The sequence below is a fragment of the Lactuca sativa genome, chromosome 6, assembly GCF_002870075.4.
Source record: "Lactuca sativa cultivar Salinas chromosome 6, Lsat_Salinas_v11, whole genome shotgun sequence".
Lineage (NCBI taxonomy): Eukaryota > Viridiplantae > Streptophyta > Magnoliopsida > Asterales > Asteraceae > Lactuca > Lactuca sativa.
This window is the reverse complement of record NC_056628.2, coordinates 11,413,120-11,426,579: the sequence shown is the minus strand read 5'-3', so window position 1 is coordinate 11,426,579 and position 13,460 is coordinate 11,413,120. Positions and strand designations below refer to the sequence as shown.

The 13,460-nt window shown below is 32.3% G+C and overlaps 3 protein-coding genes across 8 annotated transcripts; all 3 read right to left on the bottom strand.

Annotated features, from left to right (window-relative positions):
* Window positions 1-1,438: 1,438 nt before the first annotated feature.
* Window positions 1,439-3,793, bottom strand: LOC111900423 (uncharacterized). 2 transcript variants are annotated; one of them, XM_023896311.3, is made up of 9 exons: window positions 3,577-3,793; window positions 3,160-3,305; window positions 2,994-3,081; window positions 2,681-2,918; window positions 2,555-2,608; window positions 2,374-2,471; window positions 2,136-2,261; window positions 1,964-2,053; window positions 1,439-1,881 (listed from the first exon to the last, which is right to left on the bottom strand). In XM_023896311.3, exons 1-9 carry the CDS (start codon window positions 3,634-3,636, stop codon window positions 1,759-1,761), a joined length of 1,023 nt encoding a protein of 340 aa, XP_023752079.1. In that variant the 5' UTR covers window positions 3,637-3,793; the 3' UTR covers window positions 1,439-1,758. The 2 variants fall into 2 exon arrangements, with proteins under 2 accessions (XP_023752079.1, XP_023752080.1); XM_023896312.3 differs by having other exon boundaries at window positions 3,160-3,319; window positions 3,577-3,765.
* A 2,009-nt stretch (window positions 3,794-5,802) lies between these two features.
* On the bottom strand, window positions 5,803-8,039 carry LOC111900445 (UDP-galactose/UDP-glucose transporter 2). Of its 2 annotated transcripts, XM_023896329.3 has the most exons (6): window positions 7,340-8,039; window positions 7,024-7,254; window positions 6,702-6,944; window positions 6,511-6,612; window positions 6,310-6,417; window positions 5,803-6,231 (listed from the first exon to the last, which is right to left on the bottom strand). In XM_023896329.3, exons 1-6 carry the CDS (start codon window positions 7,463-7,465, stop codon window positions 5,989-5,991), a joined length of 1,053 nt encoding a protein of 350 aa, XP_023752097.1. In that variant the 5' UTR covers window positions 7,466-8,039; the 3' UTR covers window positions 5,803-5,988. The 2 variants fall into 2 exon arrangements, with proteins under 2 accessions (XP_023752097.1, XP_042751577.1); XM_042895643.2 differs by having other exon boundaries at window positions 5,803-6,417.
* A 272-nt stretch (window positions 8,040-8,311) lies between these two features.
* On the bottom strand, window positions 8,312-13,259 carry LOC111900437 (THO complex subunit 1). Of its 4 annotated transcripts, none has more exons than XM_042895641.1 (20): window positions 12,986-13,259; window positions 12,838-12,921; window positions 12,104-12,178; window positions 11,908-11,997; window positions 11,637-11,782; window positions 11,482-11,553; window positions 11,337-11,409; window positions 11,188-11,253; window positions 10,994-11,040; window positions 10,644-10,715; window positions 10,432-10,557; window positions 10,266-10,331; window positions 10,120-10,161; window positions 9,907-10,023; window positions 9,744-9,826; window positions 9,607-9,673; window positions 9,438-9,509; window positions 9,072-9,182; window positions 8,837-8,989; window positions 8,312-8,760 (listed from the first exon to the last, which is right to left on the bottom strand). In XM_042895641.1, exons 4-20 carry the CDS (start codon window positions 11,969-11,971, stop codon window positions 8,512-8,514), a joined length of 1,626 nt encoding a protein of 541 aa, XP_042751575.1. In that variant the 5' UTR covers window positions 11,972-11,997; window positions 12,104-12,178; window positions 12,838-12,921; window positions 12,986-13,259; the 3' UTR covers window positions 8,312-8,511. The 4 variants fall into 4 exon arrangements, with proteins under 4 accessions (XP_042751575.1, XP_042751576.1, XP_042751574.1 ...); XM_042895642.1 differs by having other exon boundaries at window positions 11,908-11,991; XM_042895640.1 differs by having other exon boundaries at window positions 11,908-12,001; window positions 13,059-13,259.
* Window positions 13,260-13,460: the final 201 nt, after the last annotated feature.

The window sequence follows — 13,460 nt, the reverse complement described above, 5'->3', positions numbered from 1 at the left end:
TATTAGGATTAAATGTAGTTGGTATTGTACTATAACAGTTACTAATACCAAAAATATAATGTTATTAATCAAACATGATTTCACCGTCTAGATAAGCCACATATAAGAACACCTCATTAATGATTGTCACGTGAGCAAAAACATGAAGAAAAATTGGTCATAAGTGTACAAAAACAAAGACTTTTCAAAAAAAAAATACATTAATGATTAAATGTATATAAATTGAGAACTTAACCTAGAGTGGTCGGTTATAAGGATTAAATGTGCATAAAAACAACAAGCTCAAGGGTTTATTTTACAAAAAAAAAAAAAAAAAAAAAAAAAAAAAAAAAAAAAGAAAAGAAAAAAGACTAAATGAATATAAAATAAAAATATATTATCCTTTTAGGTAATTTTTCCATTTCAAAATTGACATGATGTTATACATTCCTTGTGGAGGACTTTGAAAAATATCAATCAATCCCTACGAAATATTGAGTTTTTTTCGGATAAAGCCTCAAATTTATTTATTTTTCTAGAAAATACATATTTTTTTCTAATTTGGTCATTTTAGCCGGTTTACCGGTAATTTTCCGGTTTTAGACAAGATTACTTTAGATAAATCTTCAACTTTTTCTTGTCCAAAAAAACATTCACATTTGACTAACTTTTTCTTTTGAACCATTCTTTTACTTTTTGGTGCTTAGTTCCCATGGTTTTCTTGATGTTTATATGATATTTTGATAGCCTTTTTCATTAAAATTTGAACATCCTACCTCCCCTTACCCCATTTGTACGGGGGCAGGGGTAATGTTGTTCTTTTCGTTAAAACATTGAAATCTAAAGGAAATATTTGATTTTTATACAAAACAAAGAGAAAGAGGTCATGTTCAATTCTTTTTGGAAAAATAGCTTGACAATTTTTGTAACAGGAAAGACTCAAAAGCTTATATTAGATTCCAAGCATATATTGGTGTTTAGAAGTTCTCTTTTTTATTCTTAAAACAATCTAACATATCAAGCCAACGCATACTGTTATTTTTCACCTCATATAATCACCAACCATTCTACAAATAGATTTTGATACACATTTTGATAATAATAGTTGGATACAAAAGCCTCTCTTTTTCGAACAAATCAAATGTTTCTTTCAAGTTCAAATGTTAAAAAGCATCAAGAACAATAAGAAAAAGAGAACTAAGAGTAAAAAACACCATTGATTCAAACAAAAACTAAAATTGAGTCTCATAGTCACATTATTATAGATCAATTTACTTCAAATTTTTTAAAATGTTTCTAACTAGAAAAACATGAAGGCAGGGATTAGATTCAATAACAAAATGTCAAATATTAGAATTTTTCCGGAAAATAAATAGAAAATATTTAGGTTTTTTTGAAAAAAAAAATCTAAAAACTAAAAATTACCAGTAAACCTACCAAAATTGACTAATAGAATAAATGCAAGGTGAAGACAATTATCGATTGTAATCAACAGTTTTCAGATCACAAAGTTTGTCACTCTACCCTTATATAAGATGGATTAAAAAAAAAAAAGCTTTGATAAATTTAGAAAAATGTTAGAAACTACAACTTCGTATCTCATCTTTTATACGACACAAAGAATAAATTTCCCAAGTTGTACATAAATCAGCCTCGATTCTTCATACCATACCTGATTCATAATTAGTCTTCCATTCATGGTGAGCCATGTTTGTTTTGGTAAGAAGAAGAAGATGAAGATGAAGATGACATCATCAATGGCAGATGAAGATGACATCATCAAGCTGCAGGAGCATATTCTTGAATGACAGCTGCAAGCTTGTCCCTGTCCTCCTGACTCTTTGTCCTTATCAAGAATGTCCGTGCAACCACTTTGCTATCATCATCATTCCCACTATCATCCTATAAAATTTGCTTATATTATTACAACTTTGCCATCCTAAGGGTAAATGAGGGAAGAAAAATGGCGTACATAATTACATACCACTGTATGAAAAATGGCGACAATGGAATTCTTTTGCAAGCTTGTTTTTATCCCTGGATATAACAATGCATTAAGCAGCAATCTTCCCACCTGCAATTAAGAATAATAGTATAACAAAATGAAGCAAAACTCTTTAAAACTTTTGTTAAAATAAAAAATAAAAATAACATACATCATTTCTAATGAGAACTGTAGGTTTGGATTCTTTGGTGCCTTTGGTGACACCTTCTTTGCATTTTATTGATAGTTGACCTGTTCCTCTATCTTTCCATGCATCTTTATCTGTTGAATCAGTTGACTGAAACAAATAGATACAAAGGAAAATTATTTCCATATACCCTTTTACCCTTTTGTAATTGTTGTACAGAAGGTCTAATATAATATAAATATCTGTCCTTTTTGAAAATTACCTTGACATAAAGCTTACATTTGACTTCATGCACAACCAATACACCAGTCTCTTCAGTCTTTTTCACAGATGGGCTGCTTGGCTGCTCAACATCATCTTCTGTTAAATTCAAAATATAAATTATAAAATCACATACTGTTTATTACAAAAGATAGAGCAAATAATACTATGTATCTTATTACCTCCATCTGCATCGTTTGAAGCATCTGGCTTTACAGAAATTGAGCTTTGTCCACCTGAGAGAGAAGGAAAATGAAAACCCTTAGAAATGTTCAACAGTATAAGATACCACATAATATAACACCTACCAAATGAAAAAGAAGATTGATTGCTGAAGAGTGGACCAGTGTTCCATGAGGCTGTGAACCCTGAAGTTGCAAACATTGGGGTTGTTCCAGAAGTTGGACCATTCATGGTTGATATGTTCTCATTGTCTTTACTTTCAGTAGCAAGTTTCTTTTGAGGGGAATGTGATCCTTGTTCTAACAAATTTTCGTTCTTTGTAGAATTTGATTTGAGCCAGTTGACAACATCACTAAATTTCTCCTATACAAAGAAGATCAATAAAATTCTTGCATGAAATATACAAATTGCAGACTTGATATGAGTTCGGATCATTACCAGAATGCTTGAGGCGTGAGTTATGTAGTCACGAACTCCATCTTCCCAAAGTTCATCAGGGTGGTTTTGTAACTGAGTATTAACCCAACTGTAGATAACAGCTTAAATTGTTGAAACAGTGAAACAGTGAAAGTTTCTTGCAACTGAAACAGGAAAGATCACAGACCTTGCAAATTGGTTATTAAGAGCTCTCACATGTTGTCTTGATGATTCAGCCCGACGCATATCCAATGATGGAGCTGCTATTGATTTTTGTTGTGATGATTCTGCCCGTTGAAAATCAAATTGAGCTCCTACCATAATTTTTTTACTCTGAAACCACATAACTATAGTAATAAGAACAAGCAAACAGTCCACATTCAGCTTAGTATTCAGCTAAAAATGTAAGAAATCGACTGTATTGCTTTCAACATAGCAGCTCAAATTGCGAGAAGAAAATCAGTCGAGATTCAGCAACAGTTACAAAATCAATCAATTAAATCGAAACCCTAAGCTTCACCTGAGTTTACATAACCCATTAATGCATCAGCTGATACGAACAGAAAGTAATGAAACAGAAAAAGGGAGCTAGGGTGTTACTCACAAACAAATTGTTGGTGTCTGCACTGGATTCTGATATGGCGAGACGCTTGGTTCCTTTCATGTATGAATGATAGCTGCCTTTTCGAGAACAGAGATTGAAACAAACGAAGCCAAATTAGGGTTCTTATGATGATAAAAATACCCCTTTTTTCGCCGTAGATCAAAATTTCGTCTTTCTAGGGTTTTCGATTTTCGTTTTTCAAATCAGCAGACTTATTATAATGTACACGTAGGTACATAGAAATCTACGTTTTTTAGCCGTTAAATTCAGGTGGGGTACTGAGTTTCAATTAGAGCCGTTGGATCTGCGAGATGATGGCGGTCTGGTAACATGCTGCTGTCTGTCCATATATAAATTTACCATCTCATGGACATGGGCCCATCTTAATTAGCCCACAGTAGGTCCATTGTTCAATGAGCTATGCATTAATGCTATTGCTATGTATTTTAACCATTTGAAAAACGAGGATGCTACAAATGATTTTAAAATTTTTATTTTTTAATATTGTATGATTCAAGATTCCATAGCTTGTAACCCTTGACGCCATATTTAAAACCGAGGAAAATATAATTGATGGCTCTTGGTTCTAGCTTCCCCTTATAACATGGGCATAATTTGTGCAACTAAAAATCATTAACTTTGAGTAATTTGTTGGAGAATAGGACCATACATCAACTTGAGTCTTTGTTTAGGGCTACGGAAAGTTGATTAATTCATAAGGGGACAAGTCGTGGAGGCCGCCTCGAGCTAAAATTGAAAATATATGTTTGCATTAGACAACATATATCTACATGATTGTGTTAATGAGTGTAAGGGACGATATAGTTTGTGGAAATGTCTATTAGACAATTGGGGTAATAGAATGTTTGGATCAATGAGAGTTGTGAAACAGATTAAAGTATTTTGAGGGTACATTTGAAAATCTCTAAAGGGATAAAACTCATAGTTCTAGAAGAAAGAATGAAGATGTTATGATTATGTGTGTACCATATCTAACTTCGAAATTGATCATAAGTCTTAAAAATGTCATATGATAGTTACAAGAATGTAACTTCCTGTCCAAACTTAAAACCGGGTCTAGAACTTGGATTACAAAATCGGATTCATTTTCTAAAATTCGGATTTCTAATGCATTTTTAACAAAGCAACTAACTTAAAACCAGGTCTAGAACTTCGACCCCAGCCAGGGGTTCTGCCTGTTGGGCTCTGCCATGCGTTGTTGTCCCTTTGACCCCGCTCCCAGGGGAGCTACCCCCGGACTTATGTCAGTTCAAGGATTTCTCCTCTAAATAGCAGTGTACTTTCAACCAAGACAAACTTGAACAAATATGCATTCCGCACCACCCTAACTTGTTTAATATTTATCAAGGTAACATTGATCAACAAATTAATCTCTTTACACTTAAATAATATTAGTGATACAAAATCACCAACAATGTATTCAGTCTTGAAGTATAATTCAAATTTTTTTCTAAACAAAACTCCAAGCCATTATTTGTACGCAACTTCTTAACTGTCTTTTCGATTTGACTTTCAATGACAGTCTTCCCTTTTTTAAAGGCGAAGAATGCATCTGATTTATTTAAAAAAATAAATAAATAAGGTCACACTTTTCTTGAATAACAGCCAATGATGGTCATCATGTAGCTAACACCTCCTGAGTATTTGTTATAAAATGCCCCTTCCCCCAAAGTCATAATGATGAACTTGTTGTGAACTGAAGTGTTGAATTTCACCTTTTTTTTATGTTTAGAGTCTTCTTCTTTAGAACTTTTTCAAAATGTCATTATGAAGATGGAAATGAATTCGGTGTAGGGCTTTATAATCTTTCTTCTTCTCTTCCTTAGTCCCAATGGTGTGATTTTTCTTCCAAAAGCATCCTATGCAACATCATAATCTTCTTGAGCTGGTAATGCTCGCATCTTGATCTATTATAACAAGTATTGTTGGGTATTAAGATGCAACTTCTACAAAAATTGAGGACAAAGATATAGACGATTATGCTACTAAAGATTAAATAAAGAACACAAGAAGATTTAACATTGTTCACTCGATTGTGACCAAACTACATCCACATGCAAACTAAAAAATTTATTTTTATTGAATTCAAGAGGCTTTGTAGGTTTTATGGGGAAAACTGATTTGATGGAAACATTTGCATGTTTCAAGAATCATAAAATTACACGGTTGATCAAGTTATTATTTTTATCAGATAAAATAAAAAAACAACTTAATTATCTCGAAAATCCATTTCCAAATATCAATACATCCCGCCAATTAAACTTCAAATCAATCTAACTACACATCCAAATCAACAAAAACAAAACCATCATATATCTAACATTACACCCCTACCAAAAACCTTCTTTCAATCTCAACAACAACAACAAATCACCAATTTCGATAACCATTTCACACCAAAGACCTCTTTTCTTCATCTTGTTCTTCATTCTTTTCATCTCTAGGATAAGATTTTACTTGTTTTACAATCGCATCAGGTAATCTTAGCTTTTGAGGAATCTTGTGATCAGGCAACATTTTCATCATAATACCCGCAGCTATTAAAATTAACCCCATCGCGTGTTGTTCTGACATGGGCTTTGTAAATATTATATAAGATAACAATAAAGTTACTGCCTTTCTTGCAGTTGTTACCTGTAATAACCATATATACATTTTTACCTTTAAAACATCCAATTTTTTTAATACAGAATCAAAAAAATGTTTATATACCAAAGCAGTGGTTGCAGCTCCAAAAATGGCAATTAGTGATAGAACAGATACTTGGCCTACAAATGTAGCCACAGCTTCAAAAACCAAAACCCCGTATACATAAGGATGCTGCATTTTTTATATTTATAAAAGAATTATTAAAAAAGATGTGGTTTTTTTTGTATATATATAGATTGTTGAAAGAGAAGAGTGAAGACTTACTTCAAAACATGAATTCCATGCTCTGAATAATTCTCCTGTTAAAACCATTGGTGGAATCAAGAAAGGTGTTCCAACAACTGTTGAGCAGAATAGCATTTCCATCTGAAAATTTGTGTCAGTAAATGTGAAGTGATGGAAACTGAAGAAGGAATGGAATTAGTCATTACATTCCATTCAAAGACAATAATTACCTGAGTAGTATCACGATTAATGGTAAAAATTGCTTCTTGCAAATTACCCAAAAAGGAATCCATGACTAAGGCTCCAGACACCATCACAACACCAATAATACTAAAATTTGGAGAACTATTGGCATCAGCTAATGTGAAGAGAATCAATCCAACAACAAGAAGAACAGCAGAAAAATATTCACGTGGGGGGTACTTTCTTCTCAAACCAGGAATGAAAGCTCCCATCATCATAACAGGTAAAACCTATAAACAATTTCGTTTAAAAAATATTAAAACAACAAATTTGGATCCAAAAAAAAGTATAAAAACACATTTGAGATACCTTGGTTGATTTGAACATTAGTTGAGCAGGATAATTGAGATAAGCCAAGGATCCTTTTGTTAAACCATGAGAACCCATAAGAACAGCAGAAAGCTTAACGTACATTTTCCATGGATTCACCATTTGCTTTGTGGTGAATCCTTGTAAACTTATGAGTGTTAAGTATACAAAGCCTTGTACGAATGTAAAGTACCATCCATAGCTGAATTTAAGCCTGTTATATACGTATTCCTGCGATAAAAAAAAAATTATTAATAATATAGATATGATTCTGTGTGAATCTGAGCGATATATGAATGAAATTGAGAAAACGAACCTCACAAATGCCATTAACAAGATATCCAAAGAAAAATCCAGAAGAACAAATGAGAAATTGTTGCCATGTTGGTTTATCTGTTAGCGTAATCCCAAACAAAGTCCTTATGTGATCTTCTCCCTTCATCTCTGTGACAATTCATCAAACACCTACACTGCAGAGTGCAGGAGAATGGAATCAAAAACGGGGGCTACCCGCTTTGATTCTCTTACTTTTCGACCAAAATAAAAAATTGTTTGGACAGGAGACGCATCAAAACATTGTTTCACAGTAAACGACTTGTCTTGAATTTGTTAATTTCCAAAGAACCGCATTCAATTTTCTCCTTTTTGCAGGTTTTACAAGGAACTTTGATAGGCGAAGAGGCAACGAGAGAGAAACGAGAAGACCCCAATTGAAGTTTTCCCAGTTTATCTCCTCTGCAATCTGCATCTCTCGCGGTGTAGTGATGGAGGGATAATGGCTTGAAACAAGGAGAAAACATCTCCTCTTTTGAAGGAATTTTCATGTTGCATGAACAAGAAAGAGAAAGAGAGACCCCATAATATATACACACGACTCGGAGCCTCGGAAGTAGGAGATTTTAACATCAATTTTAGAATCTTGGAGGTCAGGTGTATGATTAACTTGATAAAGGGAGCAGTTGCAAACCTTTCAAACGTATCATCAATCTTTAATTAATTTTACGAGGAAAAAATGATTAACTTTAACTATGTAGATTTTTACATCACAAAAAATAAATAAATAACAGTGAGACTTAAATCGGTTAACGTTACCTCTAGCAACTATGTCAACTATGCTGTATTGTATGGATGAATATGCTAGATGATTGTTAATTTCTTGCATTTAATCAATTTTAATATATACTCGTCGTCTACTTTTTGTTATGGATCAACACATGATAATATGTAAAAAAAAATATATATATAAATTTAGCATTATATTCTCATTTCAACAATGTGAAAAAGAAGCTTAACAGCCAAATTATATTCTCATTTCAACAATGTGAAAAAGAAGCTTAACAGCCAACAATTTGGCAAAATCTTACTTAAAACTCAAAATAACTACAATCAAATATAAATTCCTGTTAGTTTTACTTATAATATTACAGCTACACACAGGTTTCATACAAAAGATCAAAAGCTACTACTCTTTTCTTTCCCTTTCTTTTTTCAACCCACTGTATTTGTATCAACATCTGCATCATTTTCAGCCTCTATCATCCCAGATTCCGGTTCTTGTTCCGTTTCCGGTCCCGGTTCCTGTTCCGGTTCCGGTTCCGGTTCCGGCTCTGTTTCATCAATTTGACCAGGCTCTTGACCTGTTGTGTCGGTCTCCATTGCCATTGTTGATGCTTCAAGATCTTGTCTATTATTATTATTATTCCCTTCACCATCACCCTCACTTGCAGGTGTTGCAATCTTTCAAAATAAAAACATCGAATTTATTAAAAAAAAAAATTATAAAAAAAATAAGAAGAATGTGTATGTTTAGTACCTGATTGTTGTCTTCTGATTGATTTGCAGGAGTTTTGTTTTCTTCTTTTTTAGCACGTTTTGATCTGTCACTTGGTTTTGCTTGATATTTTGATCGGATATCAGCTGGCATAAGTTCCATCGGCACAACCCCTTCCACACCAAATTCAGTAAACTAAAACATAAAAAATTTATTAAAAAACAATTATATAATAATATTTTTTTTTAATTATTAAACAATAATAAAGAAAACTCACTCGAGAAAACCCCTCCAAATCCTGCCTTGCTGAAAATCTAAGACCTTTCCAGCAGTAAACACGGTTGTTTTTATGGTGGTATTCTGCTTCAATCCCAGCATCTACATCCATCTGCAAATTTTAAAAACAAACAACAGTAAGTTACATTTTTGGTCCCTATTATATCTTCATTTTTGCAATTTTGGCCCTAAAAGGTTTTTTCCTTGCAATTTTGGTCATCATTCAAGGTTCCTGTAACGTCTTTAGTCACTTGCAACTTTGGTCCCAAAAATAGTTAAAAAAGAATTATATAAAAAAATCTCCAAAATTAAATTTACTTAAACAAAACATATAAAAAAATAAAACTTGGATAATTTGGGAATATACATCTTCAGCTAAGGGTTTCCAGTATTCTGTGACAGCTGGCGTTCGTACACGTTGAGAATCAGTTAAAGCATTCTGCACAAGGGGTAGTATTGGTAAATAAATAAAATAATATTCTGTTAAAAGTAAAAAATTATAAAAGTAAATATAAATAAACTTATATTTCACGCACCGGATTTTGATCAGCCCATTTCCATAACTGAGAGAGTTCTTTATTTCCCAATCTCCATCGTGGACGACTGAAATTTATATAAAAATTCAAAACTAAATTTTTTAAATATTTTAAATCATTAAAAAATATATATATACCGTTTTTTTCCTCCATCTCTCACAGTTTTCTTTTCCATGGGTTGTTTTTCAAATGGAGCACAACCATCACGTTTCCACCAGACCTAAAAAAAATAATTTGAAAAATAAAAATAAAATCAATTTATATATTATCCATTCAAGAAGGATAGAAATGGAAAAATACCCAATTCCTTTCTCGTTCTAATATATGCTCAATGCTTTGAAGAAAATTTTCTCCTTTAGGCGGAGTCATCACAAGAAGTTGCTTTACTCTTTCTTCACATGATTTTATTTCTTCTTTCTGCCAATTAGTAAATACCACAATGTTTATAAAACAATAAACAAAATATCACTTGTCACATTTTATAGGTATTTAAATTTTAAAGTCCCAACTAACCATTGTTTCAGAAGGCAAATCTTTTTCATTTTTCCCTGGAGCCTAATTTTTTTTTAAAACAATTGCATATATATATAAGTAACATTATAATATTACATACAATTATACAAATATATATAATAATGGAATTGGAATGCATATATTACCTTAAGATAATCGAATAAAATTAGGCATTGGACAAGAATATGGCGACGAAAGCTTGGATCTTTTAACTATATTAGACCAAAATTTATAAATAAATAAGTTAGTGTGATGAGATTGAAGTATTTTTAGATTAAATAATAATAATAATAATAAAATAGAGGGTCCCACCTCGAGACCCATTAAGTTACTGCTTGTAAGATATTTTATGCTAAATGTTGCAGCTTCATCTTCAAGATTGTTTGTACTACTCTCTTCTTCACTTAAAGGCTGAGCTTCAAATGTATTTAAAACAACCTGGAAAATCCCATTTTAAAAATGAGGAAAATTAGAAAAAGAAAAAAAAATAATACGAAAAGGGTAATTATGGAGAAAAAAAATACCTTCAAGCAGGAAGAGAACTTCTGCCACTTGGGGGTGGCAGGAGTAATGGAAGCAGGGTTACTAAAATACTCCTGAAAAAAACAAGTTTATTATAAATAACAATTTGTAGAAATTTAAACCTTGAAATCGAATTTATAGAAACGATAAATCATCCATGCTGTCAACTATCTGATCGACTATATATCAATATTAGTCAACATTAAAAAATTTATCAGTAAAATTGAAGGATACAATCATACGAGAATAATTATCAGTAAAATAATATAATGCAATCAACAGAAAGTAATGACTCGGTAAAATACAAAACTGCATCCAAAAATTAATTGAAAAAAGGCATCATTAAACTGACCTGCAAACTCCAAAAGGTTTTGTAGAAGTTGAAGTCTATAGAAATTCCTGAAAGCCATATAAGTTTTTTAGGCATACATTTGATCACAAATAGAAATTGTTAATTTGAAATCTAGAATCAAGAAATTATTGTATAAAATATATGGGATATATTAGTTGTTTACAACAAAAAACAAAAAAAGAGTTGGTTTTTACCATCAGGTGCTTGCTTCTCATACTTTGTCTCATTTGAAACATTGAAAACTCCCTTAATATTGACAGCTGTACATACAAAAGAAATAATAATGTCAGAAAAAGAAGTAGAGTGTACTAAAAAAATAAAAATAGATAATAATAATAATAACCTGAACGTTCAGACAATGGGAAAAAATGTGCAAGAAACATAATAATACGTCCACAAAACACCACATCGTTTGACTGAAAAGTTGAGAGGGCAAAAATGTCATTAATTAAAAAAGCAATTTGAAATTTTCCCTTGATTAAAATTACCTTTGAAAGGCGACGAAGAAGTTGATTGCAAGTTCTTAACATTACAAGCTTTCCCCTTGCAAAAAGTTCTGGCTGTATGAATGTAGGGAAGTGAACACAAGAATAGATACAAAAAATTACTTGAAAGACCCTGTAAAAGTAGAGAATTTACACACCTTACCCAAGATGTCTTGCTTACTTTCTATATAACCAAAGACATCTTCACAGTTTCTCATTGTGGACATTTCTGTCAAATCTTCCAAAAGCTGGAATATCATGCCCCCTTCAATGTGTTCATTTTCACAAAGATATAGCACAATGTCTGAAAAGATTTCAAGAAATGGAAATATAAGTGCAAGAAGATTGACTAATAAGTCATGAGAGTAATATATATATATATATATATATATATATATATATATATATATATATATATAATATACTCACCAAGAAGCCGAGGTACTTGTCCCTGTGTGTTATCACCATCATCAATTGATGCCCCATAATGCATAGTATTTTCCCCTGATTGAACTGCAGCTGACTAGGTCAAACAACAATTACATGATGTTGAGGCATATAACATGTTGACTAGTCAACCCATGTGAAATATGAACATTAAGAAAGCATGTAAGGATTAACATACCACGAGCTCTTGAAGTAGTGTTCTTAGAATGTTTTCCAACAACTGGTTCTCATCCTGGACTAGTTTTGTTTGCCTCTGCATCAAATATAACCATTTTGGGTGATATCAAAGGCTTGAGATCGAATTTCTTCAAATCTTACAAGATTTGGTTAGATTATTACAAGGATCTGAAGCTATAATCTCTATTTCATTAGGGTTCATGAAATTCGATTCGTAAAGATGATTCTTGATGTGTGTTTGTTGGAGTATTATGATGTAAATGTTGTTTATTAGTAAGGGTAACAACATTAAAAGGAAGATTTCACCTCTATACTATATGAAATGGGATGAAATGTCAAGTTAGGGTTTATGTCAATTTGAGGATGCTATGTTAATTTGAGATACATTGGATTATTGCATAGAAATCATTGAAATATGATGGAATAATGATGAATGCATGATTAATTTCATGAAGACATGGCTTAAGTGTATAGTCATGGATTAAAGATTTATGAGTTCTCAATTTAAGAACTAAAAGAGGTTAAAGTGAATTGTTTATGGGGTAGTTCACAAGAGAAAATCCATGCAGTGTCTGAATATGGGCTTCGACTCGGAAAATTTATAAGATTGAGAGAAATCAATTAAAGCATACATCCCTTCGAATAACAAAACAATAACTTGAATACCATATTCAAAATCACATTGGGGGAAATCGGAAAAGCATATATACACACAAGAGAGCTTAAGAAGCAAACCTGAGGTTTGATGGCTTCTTGAACTGTTTGAAGAGCAAAATCTTCTGGTTTCCCAGGTTGTGTTATTACCTTCCTGAACAAATCCTACGCGCAGAAGATAAGTTTGAAAAAATAAAATGAAAAAATACGTGTTCACGTAGCTTCTTACTGATTTCTTTTTTGAGTTGCTTTCATCTTCTCTGAATTAAACGTAAAGCACAGGTGATTAGGGGTTAGTTTACCATGTCGATTTTCAAATGCGATAAACTCGTTGATTGTTCTATGGCGAGTTCTTCGAGCAGTCTATACCCTCTTGGATTCTTTAGATAACAAGATATTTTCAAAATTTTGATCGTGTCACAAGCGAGCTAGCTGCTACTTCATGGATTCCCGCATCGTAGCATCTACTGCTTTCGTGTGTTCCTCGGTTCTTCCCCAAAAGAAGCGCTGAAGAGAGAAAGAATTGGGCCGTTGATCTTCATGTGAAACATGTTGGGCCTATTGGATTGGGCTTGGTATCACTAACATACCATACTTGGGTCTTCATTCTTCTATATCATCTTAAATCTTATGACCTAATTTTTAAAATGTCATAAAATAACCACTTAAACTCACTAAAAAACCCAATCGAGTGCTCAAAATTA

Excerpts from the sequence above, each read along its gene's own strand:
- LOC111900423 (XM_023896311.3), bottom strand. The coding sequence starts at position 3,636 with ATGAAAGGAACCAAGCGTCTCGCCATATCAGAATCCAGTGCAGACACC. Across the intron at positions 2,919-2,993 it reads CTCACGCCTCAAGCATTCTG|GAGAAATTTAGTGATGTTGT; the intron begins GTAATGATCCGA and ends TTCTTTGTATAG. Across the intron at positions 1,882-1,963 it reads TCGCCATTTTTCATACAGTG|GATGATAGTGGGAATGATGA; the intron begins GTATGTAATTAT and ends CAAATTTTATAG.
- LOC111900445 (XM_042895643.2), bottom strand. The coding sequence starts at position 7,465 with ATGAAGGGAGAAGATCACATAAGGACTTTGTTTGGGATTACGCTAACA. Across the intron at positions 6,613-6,701 it reads TTAATCGTGATACTACTCAG|ATGGAAATGCTATTCTGCTC; the intron begins GTAATTATTGTC and ends ACAAATTTTCAG. Across the intron at positions 6,418-6,510 it reads CATGGAATTCATGTTTTGAA|CATCCTTATGTATACGGGGT; the intron begins GTAAGTCTTCAC and ends TAAAAAATGCAG.
- LOC111900437 (XM_042895640.1), bottom strand. Across the intron at positions 11,783-11,907 it reads ACAAGTACCTCGGCTTCTTG|ACATTGTGCTATATCTTTGT; the intron begins GTGAGTATATTA and ends AAATCTTTTCAG. Across the intron at positions 11,554-11,636 it reads AGCAAGACATCTTGGGTAAG|CCAGAACTTTTTGCAAGGGG; the intron begins GTGTGTAAATTC and ends ACATTCATACAG.